A 25,191-nucleotide genomic window follows, 5' to 3' on the forward strand; every position below is an offset into this window, starting at 1 on the left:
TCAGCAGCGCAAAACGCGCTAGGCTGTGCACTCCTATCATGGTAATTAGCAGGCAGCACCAAATTGACCTGCTGCCTGCACTTTTTGAACAGGCGCGGGTATATCTCACATTGCAGTGCCCACACCCGTTTTTTAGAGTTATCGAATTTCACTCCCGTAGATATTTCTTTAGCTTGACATAACAGATGGCACAAATATGTATCCTAGACAAGGAAAGGGTCCACCAATAGTGTGACTGCCTGAAATTGATACACTACCAATTTGTCTGAGAGGCAGCACTAAAGGACTTTGTGTTAGACCCTCCAAAAAATAAGGGTCTGAGTGTGCTTTCACCATGTGGGCTCCAGTATAACAACTGGACTCAACATAATGACCCAGAATTTGTTGGGAAAATAATGGGAGTTTAATGTGCACGCCATTATTAGTGTGCAAATAGCCCAGCAATTTGTGGCGAGCAAGAGGTACCCCGTGAGTTACAAATTGCCACAAATGGCAAAAACGAGAGCTCACCATCAGCCTCCTCGCGAGTTTCAAGAAATTGCTGGATACAAATTAAACTCGCCGCAGAAAGTTAGTACTCAACAATGTAAGGATCCATTTAATGAGGAGATTTATGTTCCGGCAATGCCACTCAACCTCTCCGGCCCTCCAGCCCAGAAAGGGGAAAATTGTGGAGTCTCATTTCTGCAGGTAGTAAATTTCTCTTAGAGATTTTTAAAATGTTTAATTTTTTTTAACTTTTCCTTTCTGTCTCTTTTTTCTATTTCCCTGAATCCAATCTTTCTTTCCCTCTCTTTATTTCACTTTCTGTACCTAATTTGACTCTAATTCACCATATTTCCTTCTCTGTCCTTCACTCTGTTTCTTTCTCTATCCTTAAATCTCATTTTTTAAGGAGATAGACTGTTGGTCCCGTCGTTCACTAAGGTCCCAGATGCCCCGCTGGAAAACTGTTACAGCTTGCACTTCCAGCAATTTGCAGCACAAAAATTTTTCAAACTGAAGGGTGAGGAAAAAAATGAACCAACTGGACTCCCTGTGAGATGCTGTGCTCCAGCAAATTCTGGGCCATTATGGTCAGCTGCGATCAACCTAATTACTGTGCAAGTTCAAACTTTGCCCCCTTTCCCAAATTGGGTTGCTGGAGCAACACTACTAATTTGGCTGAATGTGTGAGCGGGTGAGATAGGTTAAAAACACCAGACATTCTGGTTTTCTCTGAAGGTTGAAACATCACTGCAGAACTTTAGAGGACAGATTTCCCTGCCCTCCTCTGCTCCAGTGCTCAACAGGAGCTGTGGATCTGAAGTCATGTGCCAGGATCACAGTGATTTCCTGTTCAGGTCATTTATATGGCCTAGTGCTGGTGGAAGGCGCAGTTGTATGTCAGGCCTTAGAGATTAGGACTGTCTGGTTTCTGATTTCCATCGACTATCTCCTTGTGCATCTGGAAACTGTACAAGAAAATAACTTTTGAAAAGAAGATCCTTTTTTCACCTCTAGCCTTCAATCTATCTCTTGCCATCACAAGCTTTTTATTGCACTACAGGGATTTGTGACAAGACTCCAGAAAAATGTGTCTTGGCAAATTGAAGGTTTCAACAAAAAAGCAAAAAATGTAGAGGGAAATGAAAGTATCCAAGATGTTAAATGTGCAAGTAGAGAAACGCTCACTGGCAAAAACATATAACAAAATAACAAACTTGCCTTAAGAAATACTCTGAAGCAGACCATGCTGTTTCCCCTGTTACGCATTTATTTTACATGGGCGAGGTGTGTGTGCTTGAAGCACAGCCTCATTCAAAATTGTGAAATTGAGCATAGGACCTAATTTCCCTAAATATGTAATTTAAATGAAGCTCAGCATGCCTGTCGCATAGCCTTGTTCAGCTGCCCCTAAAATCATACATTGGAAAATTGGGTGCACTGCAAATCGGGCAAGTGATGTGTGGGTGTGCGATGTTCTGACCTGTACCCACCAACAGTGAGGCTCCATGTCGCCAGTGAAGCCTCGGGAAACTGGAGCTTATTACTTGCATTTTTAGAAACAAAATCAATGGAACAAGGGCTCTTGTAAGACTGCATTGCTAAAATACACACATTTCCTTGCAGGCCGGGACCAGTTGTTCTTCCTTTTTCTTCTCTGGTCAGTCCAAGGAAAATGTTAGCTCCAGCGCTGCTGCAGAGGCACGGTCCTCACTCACCTCAGCCATCCAACAACCAACTCAGTGGAGGGCACCACAAGTCCTACCCAGTCTTCCAAAGCCAGCTGATGCAACCCATCCAAGCAGGTACTTTGAAATATTTTTTGGGAGATCACAGCAGAAATATAAAGCACGGAACATAAGATGCAAGCATGGTGTTATGTTACATTTTAAATTTTGGGTTTATCAATAAGCAGTAAATGTAACTTCAGTAAACTAAATTAGAATTATCTTGTTTAACAAACTTTTTTTAAAGAATTGCTTATTGTTGACAGAAATTTGATGTTATCAAATTTAAAAATTTAATATAGTTTCAACATTAATAAAATTCTCTGGGCTCCCGTGATGGTCCAGGTGGGAACAACACTGCTTGGTGCGGTATTAAGTCATAAAGGCGAAGAAGGTTACAAATTGAATCCCCAATTTGTGCTGTGTTAGCTGATCTCAGCCAGTTTGGCAGTGGGAGTGCCACAATTGGTCTCAGCCACTTCACTAGGGAAGAGAAAAATCAACCAGAGTTCCCATTATGATCAACATGTCCTATGTGGGAGATTTTGCGTCAGGATAGGATCATCTTGCTGTGAAGCTGCCCTCGATCAAATAGCCTGCTGACACTCTGTCCAGTCACACATCAACAGTGATCACTTCAGTGAGTTACCAGAGGGTGGCCAGTGCCTGTGAAACTGCACCACAGCATGAGCCAGTATCTGCAGGAGAGTAGGAGAGAAAATTGGGCGGTGCGGAAGCACAGAGGAAACTTTGGCCACTCACAGTAACAGACCAATAAATCAGACACAGAAATGGAGGTACCACAATTGGTTTTGGTGTTTCCAGGGCTAGGAAAGAGAAAAGTCTGCCAGGTGCCTGATCTTGATCACTCAGCAGTAGCCCCAGATTGGAACTGCATGTTTGCAGACATAAGGTGACACAGGATTGGGCTGTAATTCCCAGTAGTTGAATAATCTCCTGACACTCACTATGTAGGTTTATACTTGAAAAATGGCTACCCGGACAAGTTACCAGTGGGCTGCCAGTGGCTGTGAGTGAAGCACGGCATGAGTCGGTACCTTCAGAAAAGGAGAGAATTTTAAAAATAAAACAATGTTTTAAGATTTTGCTGGGTATTTAACTTTTCTTTATAATTGTTTAATTGTATCAATTCAATAGTCTTTTCTTGGTAGCACACTTCAGAACAAACAACATGAAATTCTACTCCCCCACCCCCCCGGTAAACTCAAACCAAAATGGGTAAAAGAATGGAGAATGATCCTCAGCTCCCATTCTTACTGTTAAAAGTTCAGGATTAGTTAACAGTCTCTGTCAGATGAATGATATTAAAATGAGCTGAATGTTCATAAACCACCAGAGGAAGTGAGTTACCCATTACCCAGCAGGAACCCAATAGTCAGAAGTGGTTTCTCAGACATTATATAAAGAAGGTCTTATTGAACAGGACTTATTGATGTTTGGGAGGGAGAGAAAGAAAGAAGGGTTGAGTCTCCATGTTCACTTTTTGTTCAGTTTAATTACTGATGGTATTTCCTTGTGTGTCATTAAAACGTGGTTTTGTCATTCAAGATTCAAATGTTGCTTCTTAAAACATTGAAGGAATTCTCAGCTAATCCACCAGTAATTATCTACCAGTGGTCTAGTGAATGGGACTACTGGTGTGTAAAGAATTAATTTAAAAGTAAAGTCCAATAGCATGGAATAGATTAAATTATGGCACAAAAACTATGCAGGCATGTGGGATGATAATTTTAAATTACAAGTGACTATTCAAAGATTGCATTATCTTGCTATCAGCAGTACGCAACAAATGATTGTGGTCACAACTGTTAGTGCGCACTGAACGTTTATGTGGTCTGTGCTATATGTGTGTGTGTGTGTGTGCATGCTGTTCCCTTTATCCCCCATGCAAGCATTTTATCAAATATAAGTGTATATTCATACAAAATGCACTATTCATAAACATGTTCTTTGTGTGGTCTCATATTTATGTATATTCTTTCAATTTTTGCCTCCGAGACGCTGACTTTTTCTGAGGTATGGGTCCATGGTTAATGAGCCCTCAGGTATCTCATCCAAGTTGTCATGCTTCATGTGTGAACCCAGACAATAAGTGTTAGAGTCCAGCACTTACAGTCGGGCATTACCCCGTCCTCAACTGAGGTTTCAGAGGGGGTTGCTGGATAATAACAACTTGCATTTATATAGCGCCTTTACAGTAGTAAAACACCCAAGGCACGTCACAGGAGCCTTATCAGCCACATAAGAGATATTAAGACAGGTGATCAAAAGCTTGGTCAAAGAGTTAGGTTTTACAGAGGGTCCTAATGGAGGAGAGAGGGGGGAAGAGGTTTAGGAAGGGACTTCCAGAGCTTAGGGTCCAGGCAACTGAAGGTAGGGTCGCCTATGGTGGAACGATGAAAATTGGGGATGTGTAAGAGGTCAGAATTCAAGAAGCACAGAGATCTCAGAGGAATGTAGGGCTGTTGGAGCTTACAGAGATAGCAAAGGGTGAGGCCGTGGAGGGATTTGAAATCTAGGAGGAGAATTGTTAAATCGTGGCGTTGTCGGATCGGGAGCCAATGTAGGTCAGCAAGCACAGGGGTGATCAGGACTTGGTGCGAGTTAGGATACGGGCAGCAAAGTTTTGGATGAGCTCAAGTTTACGGAGAGTGCAAGGTGGGAGGTTGGCCAGGAGAGCATTGGAATAGTTGAGTCTAGAGGTCACAAAGTGATGAATGATGGTTTCAGCAGCAGCTGACCTGAGGCAGGGGTGGAGATGGGTGATGTTCCGGAGGTGGAAGTGGGCAGTCTTGATTCCTCTGAGATCTCTGTGCTTCTTGAATTCTGACCTCTTACACATCCCCAATTTTCATCATTCCACCATAGGCGACCCTACCTTCAGTTGCCTAGACCCTAAGCTCTGGAAGTCCCTTCCTAAACCTCTCCCCCTTTCTCCTCCATTAGGACCCTCCGTAAAACCTAACTCTTTGACCAAGCTTTTGATCACCTGTCTTAATATCTCTTATGTGGCTGATAAGGCTCCTGTGACGTGCCTTGGGCGTTTTACTACTGTAAAGGTGCTATATAAATGCAAGTTGTTATTATCCAGCAACCCCCTCTGAAACCTCAGGTGAGGACAGGGTAATGCCCGACTGTAAGTGCTGGATTCTAACACTTGGTAAGAGGATATGGGGTCGGAAACTCAGCTTAGGGTCAAATAGGGCACCAAGGTTGTGAATGGTCTGGTTCAGCATCAGAGAGTGGCCAGGGAGAGGGATGGAGTCAGTGTTTAGGGAAGGAGTTTGTGGCCGGGACTGAAGACAATAGCTTCGGTCTTCCCAATATTTAATTGGAGAAAATTTCTGCTCATCTAATACTGGATGTCAGACAAGCAGCGTGACAAATCAAAGTCAGTGGAGGGATCGAGATAGGTGTTGGCGAGGTATAGCTGGGTGTCGTCAAGGTATAGCTGGGTGTCCTCAACGTACATGTAGAACCTGACGTTTTTTCGGATAATGTTGCCGAGGGACAGCATGTAGATAAGAAATAGAAGAGGGCCAAGGATAGATCCTTGGGGGCCTCCAGAGGTAACAGTGCGGGAGCAGGAAGAGAAATCATAGTGAACAAGAGCAGAAATCCTGCAGATTTTCCCTTCTCTAACCAAGGGGTGCTAGTATACTGCCCATATTGCTTTTCCAGCTGTGTCCCCTTTTTAATGATGTTAACCTAATTCACTCATGATTTGTCATTTAAAGCAAAATAAAAACTTCAATTTAGATTTCTTATAGACATAAATTTTTACCTGTGAAGTAAGCACAGGGTCTGATCACAGCACTTCAAATGTTCTTTGTTTCCAGGTTACCAAGGAAGCTTTCACACCATGCAGAACACCTTCCAGTATGGTGATTCATTTAGAACAATGGAGCAAACAGCTATTCACAATTCCCTTTCAGCAGACGATTCCCACTGCCCCAGTCCAGCTCGGCATAATGGCTACCATTCACTCATTGCACACGCCAGTCTATCAGGTAAACAAGAATAGGGTAGATTCATGTACTTGTAGCTTGGTTTCATTTAATGTGCCATTACAATGCTGTTCTTCCACACAGTTTGTGTCAATGTGAAGTGATTTTGGTTTTGCATAAATGCATGTCATAATTTGGGGCAAAGTTGCTTGAATTGTATTTACACAAGCAGTGTGATTTAGACAGGAGGTAATCTCACAATGCTCCAGCCTGACACCGGCACCGATATAATTACAACTAGTGCAAAGCAATATTTTAAAAGATCCCACTGTGTTGAAACATTTTATATTTAATTTTAATAGCGAACATTAAAATTTAACTGGCATGGACAGAGTTCCATATCCCTATTTTTCTTGGCCAGAAAGTGACAAAGAGCATGTGGTATAACTTGAGTATGCCAGCCCTGTGTTACTTTCAGCATCTACTTATCTCAAACAGGTACCTATAATATAATGACATCCTTCCACTTAAAGAGGATTCAATTAATTAGGAAAAATGTTTGAGCTCTGCGAGATTGCCATAGGTCATGTTTCTGTTGTTTATTTAGTTGTATATGAACTAATTAGAATCAGTTGCTCTAATGTATAGGTTAAAATTTCATGTGCGTAAAGCCGTCAAGTTGGTGTTGTCTTTCTGGTCAAGGAATTATGCAAGTGCAAATGAAAATAAGCTAAGAAATGGATAAAAGTGAAAATACAAATGAATATTTACATATTTTTTGGAATATTCAGTGATTCAACCTGTGGCACTTGTGATGGATAGGAAGTTTTGGTCACATCTCTAATAGTAAAATGGTGTGGAGATGCCAGAGTTGGACTGGGGTGGACAAATGTAAGAAGTCACACAACTGTTAGCATTCCTATATCTATTTAGGAGACTGCAGCACTTTAAATGTTAGTTACTACTACTTTCTCAGGGTACTGAGAATGCATATTACAGTCTGGTATACAAGAGGCCATTTCAAGAAGCATTTTGTGAAACCTATCTCTTTACATATTGTTCTACTCAATCTGGCCACTTTTAAAGATGACATATTGGTGGGCTAAGACTGACAGCCTGCGAGATGTTTTAGAACTCTACGGGCCAGATTTCGCTTGGCAGGGCATCTAACGACATCTGCCGTTAGTTAGACTTGCCGCTGCACCCTTCAGCTTTAAAAAAATGTTGCTCAGCAAGATAACGGTGCAGCGAGGGAAACAGGGCATCTGGGACCTGAGTGAACAGGGCAACCAACACAGATTTAACGATTGGAAAATAAACAGCAGAAGGATTGAGAAGGAAGCTAAATTAAAGGGGTGAATTCAATGTCAAATCAAGTACAGAAAGAAAAATAATGAGAGGGAAAGAAAGATTGGATTAAAAGAGAGAGAGAGAATAGAGTCAGAAAGGAAAAGTAAGAAAAAAATGTAAAATTTAAAATTTGACATTTTTAAGATCTCTTAAAACAATTCACATCCTGAAAGAATGAGACTCCACACTTGTAATAGTTAATTTTCAGTGCCTGCGAGGTTGATTGGTAGTCATTATCACTTATCACATTGTTAAAAGGGTACTTACGCTTGTAATTACTAGTTCTAAATATCTGTGGCGGGTTTAGTTTACTGCGCAAATACAGCAACTTCACAATATTCAATGCACATCAGTGGTGAGTCAGACACGGCAACTCGGACAGCAACTTTTGAATATTGGCATTTAAACACACATCTGCCCCTTGTCTGAAGTTGCTGCAACATTTATGCATAAATAACAGTGAGTGCCATTAGCCTCACCGTTATTTTGACAGCAAAATCAGGTCCTACATGTAATGATCAGTAACCCGTCATTCTAGAATGGTACACTAGGTGGAGCTGTAGAGCTGTATGTTTAAGAGTGGGCTACCCACGATGCACTAGGCTACCCAGAAGGCAGTAGTCAAGATGGATGCTGTACAGAAGTCCACATGGCATGAATAAAGTGACAGCTAGAAGCTAGCTGTTCATAATGAAAACGACTAGTTATTAATGAACATAACATGGTACCAGAAGTGGTCAAATCTGCTGAATATTGTGAAACGCGACATGGAGACTTTGAAGCCACCGGAGGGTTTGAAACTCACGGGGAATGTCGACTGCAATTGGCGGACTTTCAAACAACAATTCGAACTCTACATTGCTGCCATCGGGTTCGGTACGATGCCAGACGCAAGGAAAACAGCGTTACTGCTCACGGTTGCAGGCCCACAGGTGATAGAGGTATTTAATACGTTTCTTTTTGATCAAGAGGAGAACAGAGAAAAGTTGGATGATGTGCTAAAGAAATTTGATACACATTGTTCTCCCAAAAAGAATGAGACCTATGAGAGATACATGTTCCGTTCACGGACACAGCAGCAAAATGAGACTTTGGATAGCTTTGTGACCGATCTGAAACTGAAAGCACAGACATGTAATTTCTCTGAACTGAAATCATCCATAATTCGTGACCAGATTGTGTTTGGTATTCATGATAAAAAGGTCAGGGAACGTCTGTTGAGAGAAACCGAACTAACATTGGAAAATGCTGTGAAAATATGCCAAGCCAGTGAGCTAGCTCAAAAGCACGCGAAGACTTTCAGTGAAATTAATAATAATGCGATTGTAGTAAGTAACTGTGCTGCTGTCGGTGCTGTGTCCTACAAAGGGAAGAAACATGGGCAGAACAGAAATGAAAAGCAATCGGAGGAAGGAATTTTTAATTGTAAACGCTGTGGTTACAAACACCAGTCACGACAATGCCCAGCGTTTGGAAAAATGTGCACAAAATGTAATGGAAAGAATCACTTTGCCAAACAATGCTTTTCAAAAGTAAAAACAAAGAAAGGGCAACGAGTTAATGTGATTGAGGACATTGATTTAAGTGAGACATTTTTTGTACGAATGGTGTCATGTGACAATATAGAAAAGGATACAGAAAATGTGCAGTCCTCAGGAATGGACAATGCTGAACATAAAGTTAATGCAGTAAAAGAGGACAAATGGATAATGTCACTGCAGGTAAATGGAGCATTAGTTACATTGAAACTAGACACTGGAGCAAAAGCAAACTTAATCAGTATGAGTGACATTAAAAATATGAAAGAAAAGCCCAAAATACAGAAAAAGTCAGTACTACTGAAGAACTATAATGGACAGAAAATAGGTAGCTTAGGTGTATGCACACTTAAAGTGACAGTCAAAGACAAAGTGCATCATCTCATGTTTTCTGTTGTGGCTGAAGGACTTGATTCACTACTGGGTGACAAAGCTTGTGAGGACTTAGAACTGGTCAAGAGAGTCTACCGTATAAACTGTGCCATAAGCAGACCAGCTGACTCGGTGGATTCTGTAGTGAGTAATTTCCAGGATGTGTTCAAAGGATTTGGAGTTCTATCATTCACATACAAGATCCAGCTAAAGGAGGATGCTCAGCCAGTGGTACATGCTCCACGGAGAGTTCCAGCACCCCTGTGTGACTGGCTCAAGAAAGAACTGGACAGAATGACCACACTAGGAGTCATCAGGAAAGTCGAAGAGCCAACAGACTGGGTTAACTCCATGGTATGTGTAAAGAAAAAGAACAATGATCTAAGAACATGCATGGATCCAAAGGACTTAAATGCAAACATAAAACGTGAACACTACCAGATTCCCAAGCGAGAAGAAATCACCAGTGAAATGTCAGGTGCCAGATACTTCACAAAGCTCGATGCCTCACAAGGATTTTGGCAACTAAAACTGGATGAAGAGAGAACCAAATACTGTACCTTCAACACACCATTTGGCAGGTATTGTTTCCTCAGAATGCCTTTCGGGATAATATCTGCATCTGAAATCTTTCATAGAGCGATGGAACACATAATTGAAGGTCTGGAAGGAGTTCGGGTCTATGTTGATGACATCATCATCTGGGGCTCCACACTGAAAGAACACAATGAGAGACTGACTAAAGTGCTACAGAGCATACGCTGGAATGGACTGAAGCTCAACAAAGCCAAGTGTCAGTTTGGCATCCAGGAAGTCACTTTCCTAGGAGATAATCTATCTGGTAAAGGAATAGAGCCAGATATGGAAAAAGTAAACGCCATACTCAACATGCCCCGACCCACTGACAAAAAAGGAGTGCTACGCATCATGGGGATGATAAACTTCATTGGAAAGTTCATTCCTAACTTGTCAGCCAAGACAGCCTGTCTGCGAGACCTGCTACGTAAAACAAATGAGTTCGCATGGACAGAAAGACATGAACAAGAGTGGATGAACCTCAAAACAGTGCTGACAACCACACCTGTACTCACCTTCTTTGACCCAACAAAGAGAATCAAAGTGTCAACGGATGCATCAAAAGATGGCCTAGGCGTGGTCTTGCTACAAGCAGAGGGTGAAGATTGGAAGCCTGTTGCCTATGCCTCCAGGTCTATGACTGATTCTGAGTGTCGATACGCCCAGATTGAAAAGGAGTGTCTAGGCTTGGTAGTTGGACTAGAAAAGTTCCATGGCTACATATATGGACTTCCCACCTTCAGAGTTGAGACAGACCACTGCCCACTGGTTGCCATCATAAAAAAAAATCTGAATGAGATGTCTCCAAGGATTCAACGACTCATGATGAAGCTGCAAAGATATGACTTTGAACTGATCTACACACCAGGCAAATACATAGTGTTAGCAGATGCACTATCCCGAGCACCCACAATGAGTCATGTGAGCTCTACTGAAGAAGACGTGGATGTTCATGTGAGTATGGCCACTGCTGCGCTGCCCGTGTCAGACACAAAATCAAAGCAAATAGCAGAAGAAACAGTAAAAGATACAGTGTTACAAACAGTAATAGAGAACATTCATCATGGTTGGCCAAAAGGTTCCTGTCCAAAGTACTATCACATCAGGTCAGAGTTGAGTGTCGCAAGTGGACTATTACTAAAACAGAACAGAATAGTCATTCCACAGGCTCTATGTCAAGACATGCTAAAAAGGATTCATGAGGGACACCTCGGAATTGAAAAATGCAAAAGGAGAGCAAGAGACACTGTTTATTGGCCTGGCATAAATAAGGACATTGAGAACATGATAGGCGAATGTGAGACATGTCAGAAACACCAAAACAAACAAGCAAAGGAACCAATGATAGTAACTGACTTACCAACAGCACCATGGCAAAAGGTTGGTATGGACCTCTTTCATTTGAATGGTAAAGACTATCTAATAGTGATTGACTACTATTCTAACTATACTGAGATGGCGCTGCTCTCAAGCACCACAGCAAGCAGTGTCATAATGCATGTGAAATCCATCTTCGCCAGACATGGGATTCCCAGGATTGCCGTTAGCGACAATTGTCCGTGCTTCAAGTGTAAGGAGTGGCAACAGTTTGCAGCACATTATGACTTTCAACACATCACATCCAGTCCTTTGTATGCTCAGTCGAATGGTAAGGCAGAGAAAGGTGTTCAAGTTCTCAAACAGCTACTGAAGAAAGCAACAGAAAGCAAGTCTGATCCTTATCTTGCCCTGCTGAGCTACCGAGCCTCAACTTTAGACTCTGGTTCTTCACCTGCTGAACTCCTAATGGGTCGCAAGTTGCGCACCACGCTACCCTGCTGTGCAAAAGAAAAGCAGATTAAGGAACTGAGACAGAGACTTCAACTGTTAAAGCTGAAACAGAAATCATGCTATGACAAGTCATCCAAAACTCTAAAACCATTGACAAGGGATGATGTTGTCAGGATTGAGGATCCAGATGCATGGAACAGGAAAGCTACAGTTCTTGAGGAAGTAGGACCAAGGTCATACACTGTTAGAACTGAGGAAGGACAGATTCTCAGGAGGAACCACCGTTCCCTCCTGAAAACACAAGAAACTATCCAAGAGCAAATCGATGACAATGCCGCAACTGAATCTTGTCAATCAGCACCAGAACAATCTAACACAAACGCACATACAGGCTCTCATGAAAACACATCAGACTTACCTGTGCTGAGAAGATCCACACGAGAAGTAAAAAAGCCTGATAGACTTAATCTTTGAGTATAAAGTAAAGCTTTGAAAATGTATTGACTGTTGTGAAGATGTTTATGTCGTTATGATTGATTGATACTGATTTTGTTTAACCTCAAAGAAAGGGGGATGTAATGATCAGTAACCTGTCATTCTAGAATGGTACACTAGATGGAGTTGTAGAGCTGTATGTTTAAGAGTGGGCTACCCATGATGCACTAGGCTACCCAGAAGGCAGTAGTCAAGATGGATGCTGTACAGAAGTTGACATGGCATGAATAAAGTGACTAGCTAGAAGCTGTTCATAATGAAAACGAGTAGTTATTAATGAACATAACACTACAGGTATTGGGCAACTGTATTTGAATGAGTGGGCTAAACAATAGCAGATAACATTTAATGCAGACAAGTGCACATGGGAAGGAAAATGGCAAAAACATCTACTCTATCAATGGTCTGGAAATAGCTAAAAGATGAGGTTGAAAGAAACTTAGGGGTCTTAGTAGAGTCAATGTTCAACGTGTTCAGCAATTGCAGGGCAGCAATCAACAAAGCCAATAGGATGTTGAAATACATAATAAACATTAGAGGAAGTTATGATCAAACTGTACAGTGCTCTAGTCAGACTTAACCTTGAGGACTGTGTCCAATTCTGGTCGCCGAGAAACAAGGGAGACAAGCACTGGAGACAGTGCAGAGCAGAGCACAAGGCTGATCCCTAGTGTCAGGGGTCTGAGTTTTAAAGAAAGACTGGACAGACTTGTGTTTTTCAACCTGGAAAGGAAGGGCTAGATTTTCAGTTTAGGCAGTTTTGGGGCGCTAGCTTTAGCGCCCGCCCGAAGTTAGCGCCCGCCCCAAAGTAGCGCCCCGTTGCCGGGAATTCAGTGGCTTCGCCCTAAGAGGTTGGTGGAGCGCTAAAAGAGGCGTTCCACTACTCTCTTTAGGCGCTAAGCCGGCGGTCCAGAGGGATAGCGCCCAGGCGGGGCGCAGCACGGGTGCGGTCATTTTTGCACTGACAGCAGACCCCGTGGTGCCGACCAGCTCTTAAAGGGGGAAGGGACGAATTAGTCTGCTGCCACGCCCTGCACACTGCAGCCTTGCAAAGAGGCCTCAACACTACTGCTCAGCCCCAGGGAGTCATGGCAACGCCAGAGAAGGCCCGTCAGCGTGCCCTGCGCTTCTCAGAGGGTGATCTGGACATCATGCTCACAGCTCTGGAGGTGAGGCGCAAGATCTTGTTTCCAGACAGTGGGAGGAATCCAACCCACCACGACTACACCAAAGCCTGGAAGCAGATCGCCCAGAGGGTGACATTCACCGGCGAGGCCCCCAGGACCCACACACAATGCCGTAAGAAGTACAACGATCTGACCAGGATTGTGAGGGTGAGTAGCCTTTCCAGTCTCCTCCTCATTCTTGCATGTACACCTGACATGATGGGCAAAGGGACCTGAAAGTCCTTTTGGCCAGCCCTCAGCCAGCAGCATTGGGACAGTCATGAGCATCAAATGGCCATTCGGCACTCTACACTTTGGCCAAGCTATTCCACCATGGGAGGCAGTGCACACTACATCAGGGCTTCACTCTGTCCAAGCTATTCCACCATGGGAGGCAGTGCACACTACATCAGGGCTTCACTGCGCCCTTACAGCCCGTCCTTTCTCTTGCAGGCTAAAGTAGCGTTTAATCGCCAGGCCCGTGCCAGGGGTGGCCGCGCCAAGCTGCAGGAGCTCACTCGGCTGGAGGAGCGCGTGTGTGTGCTCATGGGAGCACGTGTGATTGTCCCCACAGCGTGCGGTGTATCCGACCCTCCACTGCCCGGCAATGGTAAGGACCTCGCCTTTTGGCCCTCTCGCGTCGCACTGGCCCATCCGAGCTATCTCCTTTGCCACTGTCCCACCAATGCGCTGAATCCCACCAGTCCTAACTCCCTCGCTGACGCCGTCTCCTCACTCTGAAGCTACTCTTGTGCATTCCTGCTTTCAGCTGGTGACGACCAGGACCCTGAGGCTGCCAGTGACAGCACCTCCAACCAGGAGGAGGAGGAGGAGCAAGCCGGACCTTCGGGGGAACAGTCACGTCCCGCAGGAGAGGAGGAAATGCTCGACACCTCCTCACTGGACGAGTGCCTGGAGGAACTGTCGCAGGGCAATGCAGCTTCTGGGACCAGTGGCGTCCAGCCACCCAGCAGCCGTGCGCGTGGCCCGCGGCCTTCCCCCCAAAGGGGGGAAGGATCAGAGGGGAGTGCTGCTGCTCGGCAAACTCGCCGTCACCAACGCGGCAAGGGTCCCCTAGTTCGGCCCCCTCCTCCCCAGCGGGAGAGTCGCGACTCCAGTCCGGACACCTTCACTTCGGAGGAGGTGCGGAAGCTCGATCAGATGGCCGACGACTCGGACCGGCGCCACACGGAGCTCATGAGCGTGGTGGGGTGCATGCCTGAGGCCATCGAGTCGCTGGCGACCAGTGTGCGCGAGTTCGGGGCAGCAACTGCCGCGACTGGCCGCATGCTAACTGATGCCGTCAAGACCCTGGCGGATGTGATGCGCGCGCACACCAGGACCAGAGGGCCACTCACTGCTGCCACACGCGCTGTCTCAGGCAGGCATCGCCAGGGCAGGCGCCGCGCTGGACCATCCCAGCAAGCCGGCCGTCGGCTGATTGCTGCGGATCCTGCAGTGCGGGCCCGGCCGAGTGCCACCGCGCCACAGCACCAGCCAGCGCATCCCAGACGCCAGCTGGCCCACATTGCACCATCCGTCGCCGCCATTCCCCCTCTGGGGCGTCAAGGGCAAGCGGCTGCAGCTGATGGTGGCCAGGCTCAGGCGCGCCACTCAGGAGACGGCCCCTCGAGGCCCAAACGCCGTGTAGGCCGCCCCCCAGTGGCATCTGGCGGAAGGGCATCTGAGCCTCAGGCGCCTTCCCCCAGCCTCGCAGCAGCCACTGGGCAGAGCTTGCGAAGGAGCAGCAGGCAGGGCAGGGGAGGCAAAATGCTGGGCAAGGTCTCGCCCTCGCGGGCCACTCAGTAGAGGGTGTGGCCAGCTTTCCTTTAATATGGCGGTGGCCATCTTTATTTTGCCCATGGTTGTGCTTTTGGAGGGCTTTTTTTTTGCGTTAGGCCGACGTTGAGGCCCGGTTTCAATAAAGGTGGAGTGGCTCCTCCCCAGTTTGTGGGAGTGAGTCGTTTGTTGGGCTTTTTGTGGGGCCCGTTTATTGTTTTTGGGGATTCATGTGGGAAGGGCTTTTCATTTTTGTTTAATAAAAAATTATCTTTATTCATGCAGTCTCCATGGTTGTTCTTCTTAGTGTTTGTTGGCTTCGCCGGCTGAGGGCTTGCGGAGCGGCTGCATTCATCTTCCCTCATGGCCCCTGGCCATTCCCTGACAGGGGGCTTAGAAGTACCGTGTAATAAGGTGGCGTCGTGCGGCCCTTGGCCCTGGTCGCTCCCTCCTGGGAACGTACTCCTGCTCCTCCTCCTCCTCCTCCTCCTCATGCTCCTCCTGCTCCTCCTCCTGAGGTGCTGGTCCAACGTCAGGTGGCAGTGCCTGAGTCCTGCGGATAGCCAGGTTGTGTAGCATGCAGCAAACCACCACAAATTGGGAGACCCGGTCCGGCGAATACTGGAGAGCTCCTCCGGAGCGATCAAGGCAGCGGAACCGCTGCTTGAGGACCCCAATAGTTAGCTCGATGATGTTGCGGGTGGTTTGATGGCTCTCGTTGTAGGCCTCTTCAGCAGCGGTCCTGGGCGCGCGGAGCGGGGTCATGAGCCAGGTGCACAAAGGATAGCCTTTGTCCCCGAGTAGCCATCCTCTTGGGGGAGGCTGTGCCTGGAACATGTCATGCACAGTACTCTGCCGCAGGATAAAGGCATCGTGGCTGCTGCCTGGGAAGCTGGCATTGACTGCCATGATGCGCTGCTTGTGGTCACAGACCAGCTGCACATTCAGAGAATGGTAGCCCTTCCTGTTGCGATACTGCTCGCCATGCTCCAGAGGGGCCCGCAAAGCCACATGCGTACAGTCAATGGCGCCCTGCACCAAGGGGAATTCCCCGAGTCTGGAAAATCCCAATGCGCGCTGATGCTGGCTCTCCAGGGCCATGGGGAAGGAGATGAATTGGCTTCTCCTTCTGAACAGTGCTTCGGTCACCTGGCGGATGCAGCGATGCACGCCGTACTGGGAGATGTTTGCTATGTCCCCAGCAGCGTATTGGAAGGAGCCGGTGGCATAGAAGTTCAATGCCACTGTCACCTTCACTTCCACCGACAGAGACGTCCTGCACCTGAGCTTTGGCCGCAGATCTCGGCGAAGCAGGTGGCAGATCTCTGCAATCACCCCCTTCCGGAATCGGAGCCTTTTAACACATCGCGCGGCACTCATGTTTAGGTAGGAGCGCTGCTGGCGGTATAGCCTGACTGGGTAAGGCCTACGTGGCCGACGCCTGTAGCCCCCTCTGCCTCTAGCCAGGGCTGCCCCTCTCACAATACGTCTGCGAGCCCTACGGACATGGAGCTGCAGCTCCGCGTTGGCACCCCATGCAACCCCCATCAAATCCTGGCAAACACTCTAATTTCCAAATGGCCACTTGCAGCGCTGTTGCCTGAGTCCAAAAATACCTGGCTCTTGCTGCTTGAAACCAGTTAGCTATCCTCCTTGTTGTGTCTCCAGAAATGCGTTGCACAAGACTGTTTTCTGAAATAATGGATGGCCTTTATACTGGAGAGGACGTTCCCTTTAATTAGCGCCCCCCGGGGCCCGCGCTGGTTGTGTTGCGTTCCTTTTTCCAAACGCTCCGGCCGCCCGCCGCACAATGGGGCGGTCCGACTGAAGTTTGCAATCGGGGCGGCCAAAGGGCGTTGCACGAGGATGTGACGTCATTTTCTGCGCGCGCATCCGGGCGGGCGCTAAACTTTGCGCCGGCGCTAACGGGCAACTTAATTTGGGGCGGGGCGCAAACTGCGCTGCGCCCGGGCGCTACACGCATAGCGCCCGGAAATCACTTCTCTTAAGGCGCTAACTGCTGGCGCAAGCAACTGAAAATCTAGCCCGAAGTGTCTGAGAGGTGATATTATAGAGGTTTATAAAATGGTATGGAAAAAGTTAATCTGGAATACTCTTTTAAAATAAGCAGTGGGAGTACGACAAGGAGGCACAGGTTCAAACTAATAAAAAGCTAACTTTAGGACTGATATCAGGAGATTCTTCTTCAGGGAGTGAAAACCCTGGGATCATTTAAAAAGGAATTACATGCAGGAATGCAGGGAGTGTAGAGTTGTTTTGGGTGGATGAATTAAGATGGGCCAAATAGCATTCCTTATCTGTAAGTATCTTGTGAACCTTCATTCAGTTCACCAGCCCAGCTAAATCCATCAGAGAGAGATATAGGCAGGAGACTCATGGAAGGGTAGCAGCGAGCTGCCATGTGAGGCTTTGGTCAGGAACTGTGCTTCAGGTCCAGTTTTATATTGAGTGTTAGTGCAGCAGATGTGATTGTTATTTTTCTACATTCTGAGGAGGAATAGTAAAGTTTGTAATTACAGTCCCCACCATTCGTGCTAAGGCGGTTTGATGGCTATAGGTGGTGGATGCTAAAACCAATGTAATAATGAAATTATTCCCAAAGCTGCCTGAAGTCTCCACTTTCCCACTGCTGGGAAACTGACAAACTGGGACATGTGGAACCTGGGGGGCGATTTTGCCAGCCCTGGGAGGCAGGTATGGAGGCGGGACTGCCGGGAAAATGGCAGAATTTGGGGGCGGGTACCCAACCCGCCCCCAATCCGCCTCCATGCCATCTTCCCAGGAGGCGGGTAGCCATCTTGCGCCAGGTCCCATCTCCTTGGAGGCGAGAAGAGATTATAGCCTGTTAACAGGTAGTTAACAGGCTGAAAATAGAATTATCCCCTTTTTGCCCTCACAAGTGCAGGCTTCCTGAAGGCTCCAAAACACACCAGCTCAGCGAGGCGAGTACTGGGTCTGCGGGGGTCGGGGTGCAAAAGTGTGGTGTGAAGGTAAGTGATGGGTGCAGGAGTGTAGAGGTAAGTATCTGAGGTAAGTGCAAAGTGTTTTTAAAAGTGTACTTACCTTTGTTTCTTTCTGCAGGCTTCAGTCAGTTTGTATGCGGAGAGTCTCGGACCTCCGCGTTGAGATTGACAGGTGGCCGTTGCATTTACAGATGCAACAAACATCTCAATTCTGTTAAAGAAAGAAGTTTGATGGGGTCTTGTATTCAAGACCTCATCAAACTGCAGAGATTGTCACTGTTTGACAGCTTCACAGAGCTGTCAAACGATGACAATTCATCTGTCAAATTTTTGACAGATGAAACGTCATATGTTGACGTGCTCTGCAACCGGCTTTCCCTTGATTGGCCTGCTAAGCCCGCTGGGCGGGTTTAACAAGCTCAATCAAGGGAAAATAGCGTGGGTTGGCCACAAATTGATGGAGGCGGGACATCGACCCGACAAGCAGCAGTCCCGCCTTCAACGCACCCCCAGTCACAAAATTGCACCTTTGGTGTTTTTTCTTACACATAATTGTTAAAAGTACAACAGCTAATGGAGACTTCATGCAGCTTCAATCAGCTGTTTGCACTGTTAACATCCACGGAAGATAGTTGGAAAGTGGAGACTTTGGGCAGCTTCAATCAGCTGTTTGTAACTGCCTGAAGACCTGGCTTTTAAATCGGTAAATACTTACTGAACTGCACGAAATAGCCGGCGTGCTTAATACGTTTTAAGCGGGACTTTTGTAATTGACACCTATCGTAATGACAAATCATTAGTAGTATAAATTTACTGTTTGCTATTTTTACTGTTCACGATTTAATATGTCTGCTTCTTAGTTTATAGCCTAAGCCACAGCCTGATAGTGTTTATGTTACCGTTTTCCAAAGTCACAGAAATCACATGGCAGCACACAATGTATCCAGTAAACCAAAATACAGTGACAAATGTTTCTGTTTGATCGCTGAGCTTACTGCAATTACATGGATATTGATCAGATAAAGGCACTCTCCAGGTCGTAGGGAGTGCAAACTCACTTATAGGAGCGGTCTCTGGCACTGAACCAGGGGAAATATCTGAGATAAAGTTCCATCAATATTACAGCTCCCTTTACACTCTGGGATAGTCAGTTTTTTCAGCCACTCACTATGAATCAACTATTAATTTTGCCACATTTGGATATAAATTCTTTCTACATTGATTTATTTGAGGTGCCCATTGGGAATCATGTCTAGTTTCAATGCGACATGTTGTTGGATACTTTCCCGAAACTAGTGCAGCACAGTTGAGACTAGCTCCTATCTTTTCCGCTGTTGGTGTTGTGAGGATAATCAGGTGGCGAGTCAGTAGTATTGTCACCGGCCCTGGTGGTGGGTTCCTCCTGCCACACCAAGGAACAAAGGGAAACTTACAAGCCTGGTGTTATTTACTCCTATTTTCAGGTGCCAACTTCAATTTCCATCAGCAGCAACAGTGCTCATGGCTAGTACTCCCAACCAATGTTTCCTCTAATTTTTTTTGTGTGCGGTCCCTTTAAATTTGCTGCATGGCTGCTGTGCGGCCGCGCATGCGTGGTATCTTCCAGAGGCAGCAGCTTGTGAGCGGCCTGTGCAGGATCTCCCAATTGCTGCACAGCCGAGCGCCAATGCACCTTAGGGGGAATATTGCTCTCAACAAAAGGACAAATTCAGAAAGTTAGAGACAAAAGAAATGACTGAAAATATAAATGCATGATTATATATACAAGAAAACTCGTGCCCCTTGGACCCAAGACCCCACAAAATTAGGCTAAAAAAATATATTTTAATATTGGTTATCTTTCAAATGCAATCTGTTTGGGCACTGGGTTAATTTTATTAGACAAACAATACTTAATTTTTTTTAACTCTTCTTCTATCTTGATGGTATGATGTTGATGAGATTTATTTGCTTTCCTTCTTGGGTCTAGTTGGAAGTAAACAGAATCAATTTAGATGCTGTTTTGCAGTTTCTTTAGGGCCTGATTCTAATCACAGAGGTTGTAATTATGCAGCTTTGACCTTGCCAAGATATATTATCTCTGAATTGAAATGTCCAGTGAACTGAATTACTCTACCTATTAAATGCAATAAATTTATGCTATGTCAAGTTTAATTAAGCACCACTTTTTAAAACTTATTATATCATTGTTTGAATTGGACAAAGTTATTTTTGTAGTTATTGGGTGTTTTTAGTTTTACTTTGCTTAACTTGGTTTCTTTACAGAAAACATTGTCAAAACCTGTTTTAGATCATGTATTTTACAAGGTCTTTAATAATTGCAAGACAATGCTAACTGTTGTTTTTTTTATTTGCATTCTACTCTGATTATAAATACTAAAACCTAACACCTAATACTTATTCTTAAAGATTAGTAAAATGTTTGCATCATGCAGCATTATTAAAGTAAGAATTATTTGGGAACTCAGTGAAAGCACACTGTCCTTTCATATTTAGAAATTATGTTCAAATCCTGTCCAAATTTATGAAATACTCTCTCTGTTGACTAGAAGCATCTCTCTCTGTTGACTAGAAGCATCTATGTAAAATGGTTTTGGCAGATCCCAATCTGGTTCTTAGTGAGCTTGGGCCATCAGTACAAAACTACTCCTTTTAAGACTTTACATGACAATTTCACTCAGAGAGATGACAGAGTGGATGTATAAAAATGGAAATGTCACATTACTGGAGTAGAACTCACTCTTCTGAGATTGGGATTAAGCACTACAGAGCAAGATTTCCTCTATGTGTGTTTATAAAGAATGGGTTTACAATTTTGTTACAAACACAGTGCACAAAGAAAATCTTCCAAACTGTTTGGGCTTTACCAAAGGAGCTTTAGTCTTCATCTAATCAATTACTGGGTACAAAAAGTGGAAAGGTTGTTTCATTCCCTGGTATAAACATTCTTCACCTTCAGCAGCACAAAAAAGAGTAAGAATGGATAGAAAGAATGGTTCTAAACCCATTGTTGAGACCTGTTTGAGCTACTTCTCTCTTAGTATCACTTTTCAGAGTTAACTCACTAAGGGTAACTTTGTGAGGCGAAGTATGGAATCCTGCTAGATGAGAGCAAGGGTTGTAGAATTGGCCCTACTGCCCTATCTCTGATCTGTGCTCCAATCTATTGAGGCTCCGTGCTGGGAGTGGAAGTTTGCAAAATTACTGCTATTAAGTATAACACACCCTTAATAGTATACTTGCGGGATTCTATCCACAGGATTTGACGTTGTCCCGGAATCTCAAGGTACATTCGGAGAAACACTACGTAACGAACTAGAAGACAATGGACTCTTCCAGGTCAACGCCATTGACCGTTGTCTAAGTCAGCTGTCCTCTGTCTACACTGAGACCTGAAATCAATGTATTTTAGCTGTGCCTTACTTATTGGACTAACAACTGCCTGGCATGTCTCTGCTTGAGTTACATGTAAAGACCAAATATTAAACAATGATATTGGATTATTCAATGTATCTTATTACAATTCAACATCCACAGACTATTTTCCAACTCCAAAGGCTCATCATCCAAAATGAAACAATGGTAGGTGGATATTATTGCATGTGTAAACAGATTGCTGTGAAGGTCTATTGTACACAGTGCTCATAAGCCTATCACTGCATATATCAAATAAATCAGCACAGCTGTCATTGTGAGTTCAAGCCTCATCATCACCATAAAACTCTTTCCGTTTATCAGCAATTAGTTGGAGCCAACACACCATTTATGACCAATCGTCTAAGACCACTGTTAAAATTGTCAGCATTATATTTTATTCCCATATGTTCAAAACTGAAGTGTTCAAAGAAAAGGAACAAAAACTGCATTTTTTATAATGTATGTGTAAGAATGACCAGGGAAGCTTCAGCAATGTTGTTATGAACATTAAAAAAATGAAATGAGAAAAGATTATTTGGTCTAATTATTTCCCCTAATCATTAAGGGGAACTGTTAGGGTAGATAGAGAAAAACTATTTCTGTTGGTTGGGGAGTCTGGGACTAGGGGGGCATAGTCTAAAAATTAGAGCCAGGCCTTTCAGGAGTGACGTTAGGAAACAGTTCTACACACAAAGGGTGGTAGAAGTTTGGAACTCTCTTCCGCAAATGGTAATTTGGTCAATTATTAATTTTAAATTTGAGTTTGATAGATTTTTGTTAACCAAAGGTATTACGGGATATGGGGCAAAGGCGGGTATATGGAGTTAGGTCACAGATCAGCCATGATTTCATTGACTGGCGGAACAGGCTTGAGGGGCTAAATGGCCTACTCTGTTACTATGTTCCTATCATGCCCCACTTCCTTCTTTAGACCATGTACAATCTACCCCACTATGAACTCCAGCCCACCCATTTAATCTCTTGAGGGAAAGTTTATATGAAAACTTCCAATCCCCAACTGTAATCAATTAAAACTCCAAATATGTATCCATCCTCACATCTCCACTATTCAATCTTGGCTTGAGACCAACACCTGTAGTATTACAATACCCTTATTCAACCTTGTTATCAACAGAGATAGAAACACCCAGTGTTTTTTAACCATATCTTTCATTAGCTTATACGTAATAGTTGTAAGAAGTAAAATCAGTAAATGCTGGAAATGCACAGCAAGTCAAACAGAATCTCAAAGCTAACTTAATGTTTAATGTGTGCAGTTCTGATGAAGGGTTACAGCCATAATTTTAATCTGACTTCTCCAACCCCATCCATCTCTTTGTGCCTTTAAGCCATCCTTAAAACCCATCTCTTTAACCACGTTTTTACTTATATCTCATATTCTTGCCTTCTTCGGCTTGGTGTCCCTTTCCTCATGACTCTATGAAGTGCCTTGGGATATTTTTCTACATTAAAGTTGCTATATAAATGCAAATGTTTTTGTTGTCTATCTTTTTCAGACAGTGATTGGCTTGCTGAGCATTCCTAGGACTTTCTGTCTCATTTCAGATTTCCAGCATTTGCAGTGTTTTTTAAAATCAATAGTATGAAATATATTGTTGCTATTGCACTTTTGATAGTAATGCTTCAGGCATCCAGATGTGCAAAGAAAGCACTCTATTTTGTAACTGTTGTTCATCACTTGTTTTTCTCGCTAAGGACAAATGTAAAATATCATGGGTATAAGTTTGTAAAGAATGTGTTACTTTTTTATTTCAAATTCAAGTGTTCCCAGTCTCTTTAAAGCTAGCAAATTCACTTTTTGTACAAAATGTTTGCATCAACATAATGTACATAGTGTGTGTAACAAGGAGTTTTGAGTACTCATATATGACATTTTACATTTTTATATAATTTTTGTTGAAGGAATTATTAAAAGCACGTTATTAATGGAGTTACATTTATTGTCGTCTATACTTAAAAGGCTTGCTGAGCGGTTGTTTCAGACCTCACAGCAATGCAACATATGTTTGCAAATATTGCGGAAAATAAACTTTTCAAACATATTTTATGCCAAACCATATGTGCAAAATAACATCACCGGTACTATTTGTGGGCTGAGGTTTCAATGATCCATCTGCAACAAGCCCAGGGGACCACACATGCATTATGTCGACTCTGTTATTATACCCCAGCCACTTACACACAAAATACTGTGTTCTGCTCCCAAGTTATTTCCGATTAATGCTAATTTTATTTTTTAAGAACTCATTTTTTTGGGGACTGAGCTGTTCACGCAGGTACAATTTAGTATAATCGCCGCTCAGAACTTTTCTCTCTGGTACTGTGTGCGGTTACTCGCGAGTGCTAAAGCAGTCAGGCCAGCCTCTGCGGCGGGGTCGCCTCAAGTCCTCTCTCACCTGAAGATGGGCGATGATGCCACGCCGACGGACGCGTCGTCACCGATACTGTCAGCACGCGAGGAGCAACCGTCTCCAACAGCTGGACAGCGCGCGCGGTTCTCCCCCTGCGGCAACGCGCGGCCCCAGGCATCAGGACGCGTGCCAGAAAGTTCGTTGGAAGGCGGTACGTGAGTTCCCTACAGTCAGAAACCGTTTATGGAAACGGCAAAGCGCTGTTGTACAGCAGCCGAATTTTCAATAGATTTTTTAAAAGCAGTCCATTTAAAAAAAAAAGACCCAACAACAACAACTTGTATTTATATAGTGCTTTTAATGTAGTAAAACGTCCCAAAGCGCTGCACGGGAGTATTTTAAGACAAAAAATTCGACACTGATCCACATAAGTAGAAATTAGGGCAGGTGACCAAAAGCTGGGTCCAAGAGGTAGGTTTTAAGGAGGGTCTTAAAGGGGGAAAGAGGTAGCGAGGCGGAGAGGTTTAGGCAGGGAATTCCAGAGCTTAGGGCCTAGGCAACAGAAGGCATGGCCACCAAAGGTTGAGCGATTATAATCGGATGCTCAAAAGGGCAGAATTAGAGGAGCGCAGATATCTTGCGGGGTTGCGGGGGGGGGGGGTGGATGTTGTGGGGCTGAAGGAGATTACAGAGATAGGGGGCGGCGAGGCCACGGAGGGATTTGAAAACAAGGATGAGAATTTTGAAATTGAGGCGTTGCTTAACCGGGAACCAATGTAGGTCAGCGAGCACGGGGTGATGGGTGAACGGGACTTGGTGTGACTTTTGGATCACCTCAAGTTTACATAGGATAGACGTGGGAGGCCAGCCAGGAGTGTGTTGGAATAGTCAAGCCTGGAGGTAACAAAATCATTGAGGGTTGCAGCAGCAGATGAGCTGAGGCAAGGGCGGAGACGGGTGATGTTATGGAGGTGGAAGCAGGCGGTCTTTGTTATGCTGCGGATATGTGGTCGGAAGCTCAGTTCAGGGTCAAATATGACACCAAGGTTGCGAACAGTGTGGTTCAGCCTCAGACAGATGTTAGGGAGAGGGATGAAGTCAGCGGCTAGAGAACAGAATTTGTGGCGGGGACCAAAAACAATGGCTTCGGTCTTTCCAATATTTAATTGGAGAAAATTTTTGCTCATCCAG

At 44.7% G+C, this 25,191-nt stretch overlaps 1 protein-coding gene across 1 annotated transcript; it reads left to right on the top strand.

Annotated features, from left to right (window-relative positions):
- The first annotated feature begins 1,492 nt into the window (after positions 1-1,492).
- Positions 1,493-23,579, top strand: LOC147121947 (zinc finger protein GLIS1-like). Its single transcript, XM_085982534.1, has 3 exons — positions 1,493-2,291; positions 6,074-6,244; positions 21,471-23,579. Exons 1-3 carry the CDS (start codon positions 2,162-2,164, stop codon positions 21,605-21,607), a joined length of 438 nt encoding a protein of 145 aa, XP_085838660.1. The 5' UTR covers positions 1,493-2,161; the 3' UTR covers positions 21,608-23,579.
- Positions 23,580-25,191: the final 1,612 nt, after the last annotated feature.

This window comes from Somniosus microcephalus, chromosome 3 (genome assembly GCF_052327205.1).
Source record: "Somniosus microcephalus isolate GS21.2 chromosome 3, FLI_Smic_1.0, whole genome shotgun sequence".
Classification (NCBI taxonomy): Eukaryota; Metazoa; Chordata; class Chondrichthyes; order Squaliformes; family Somniosidae; genus Somniosus; species Somniosus microcephalus.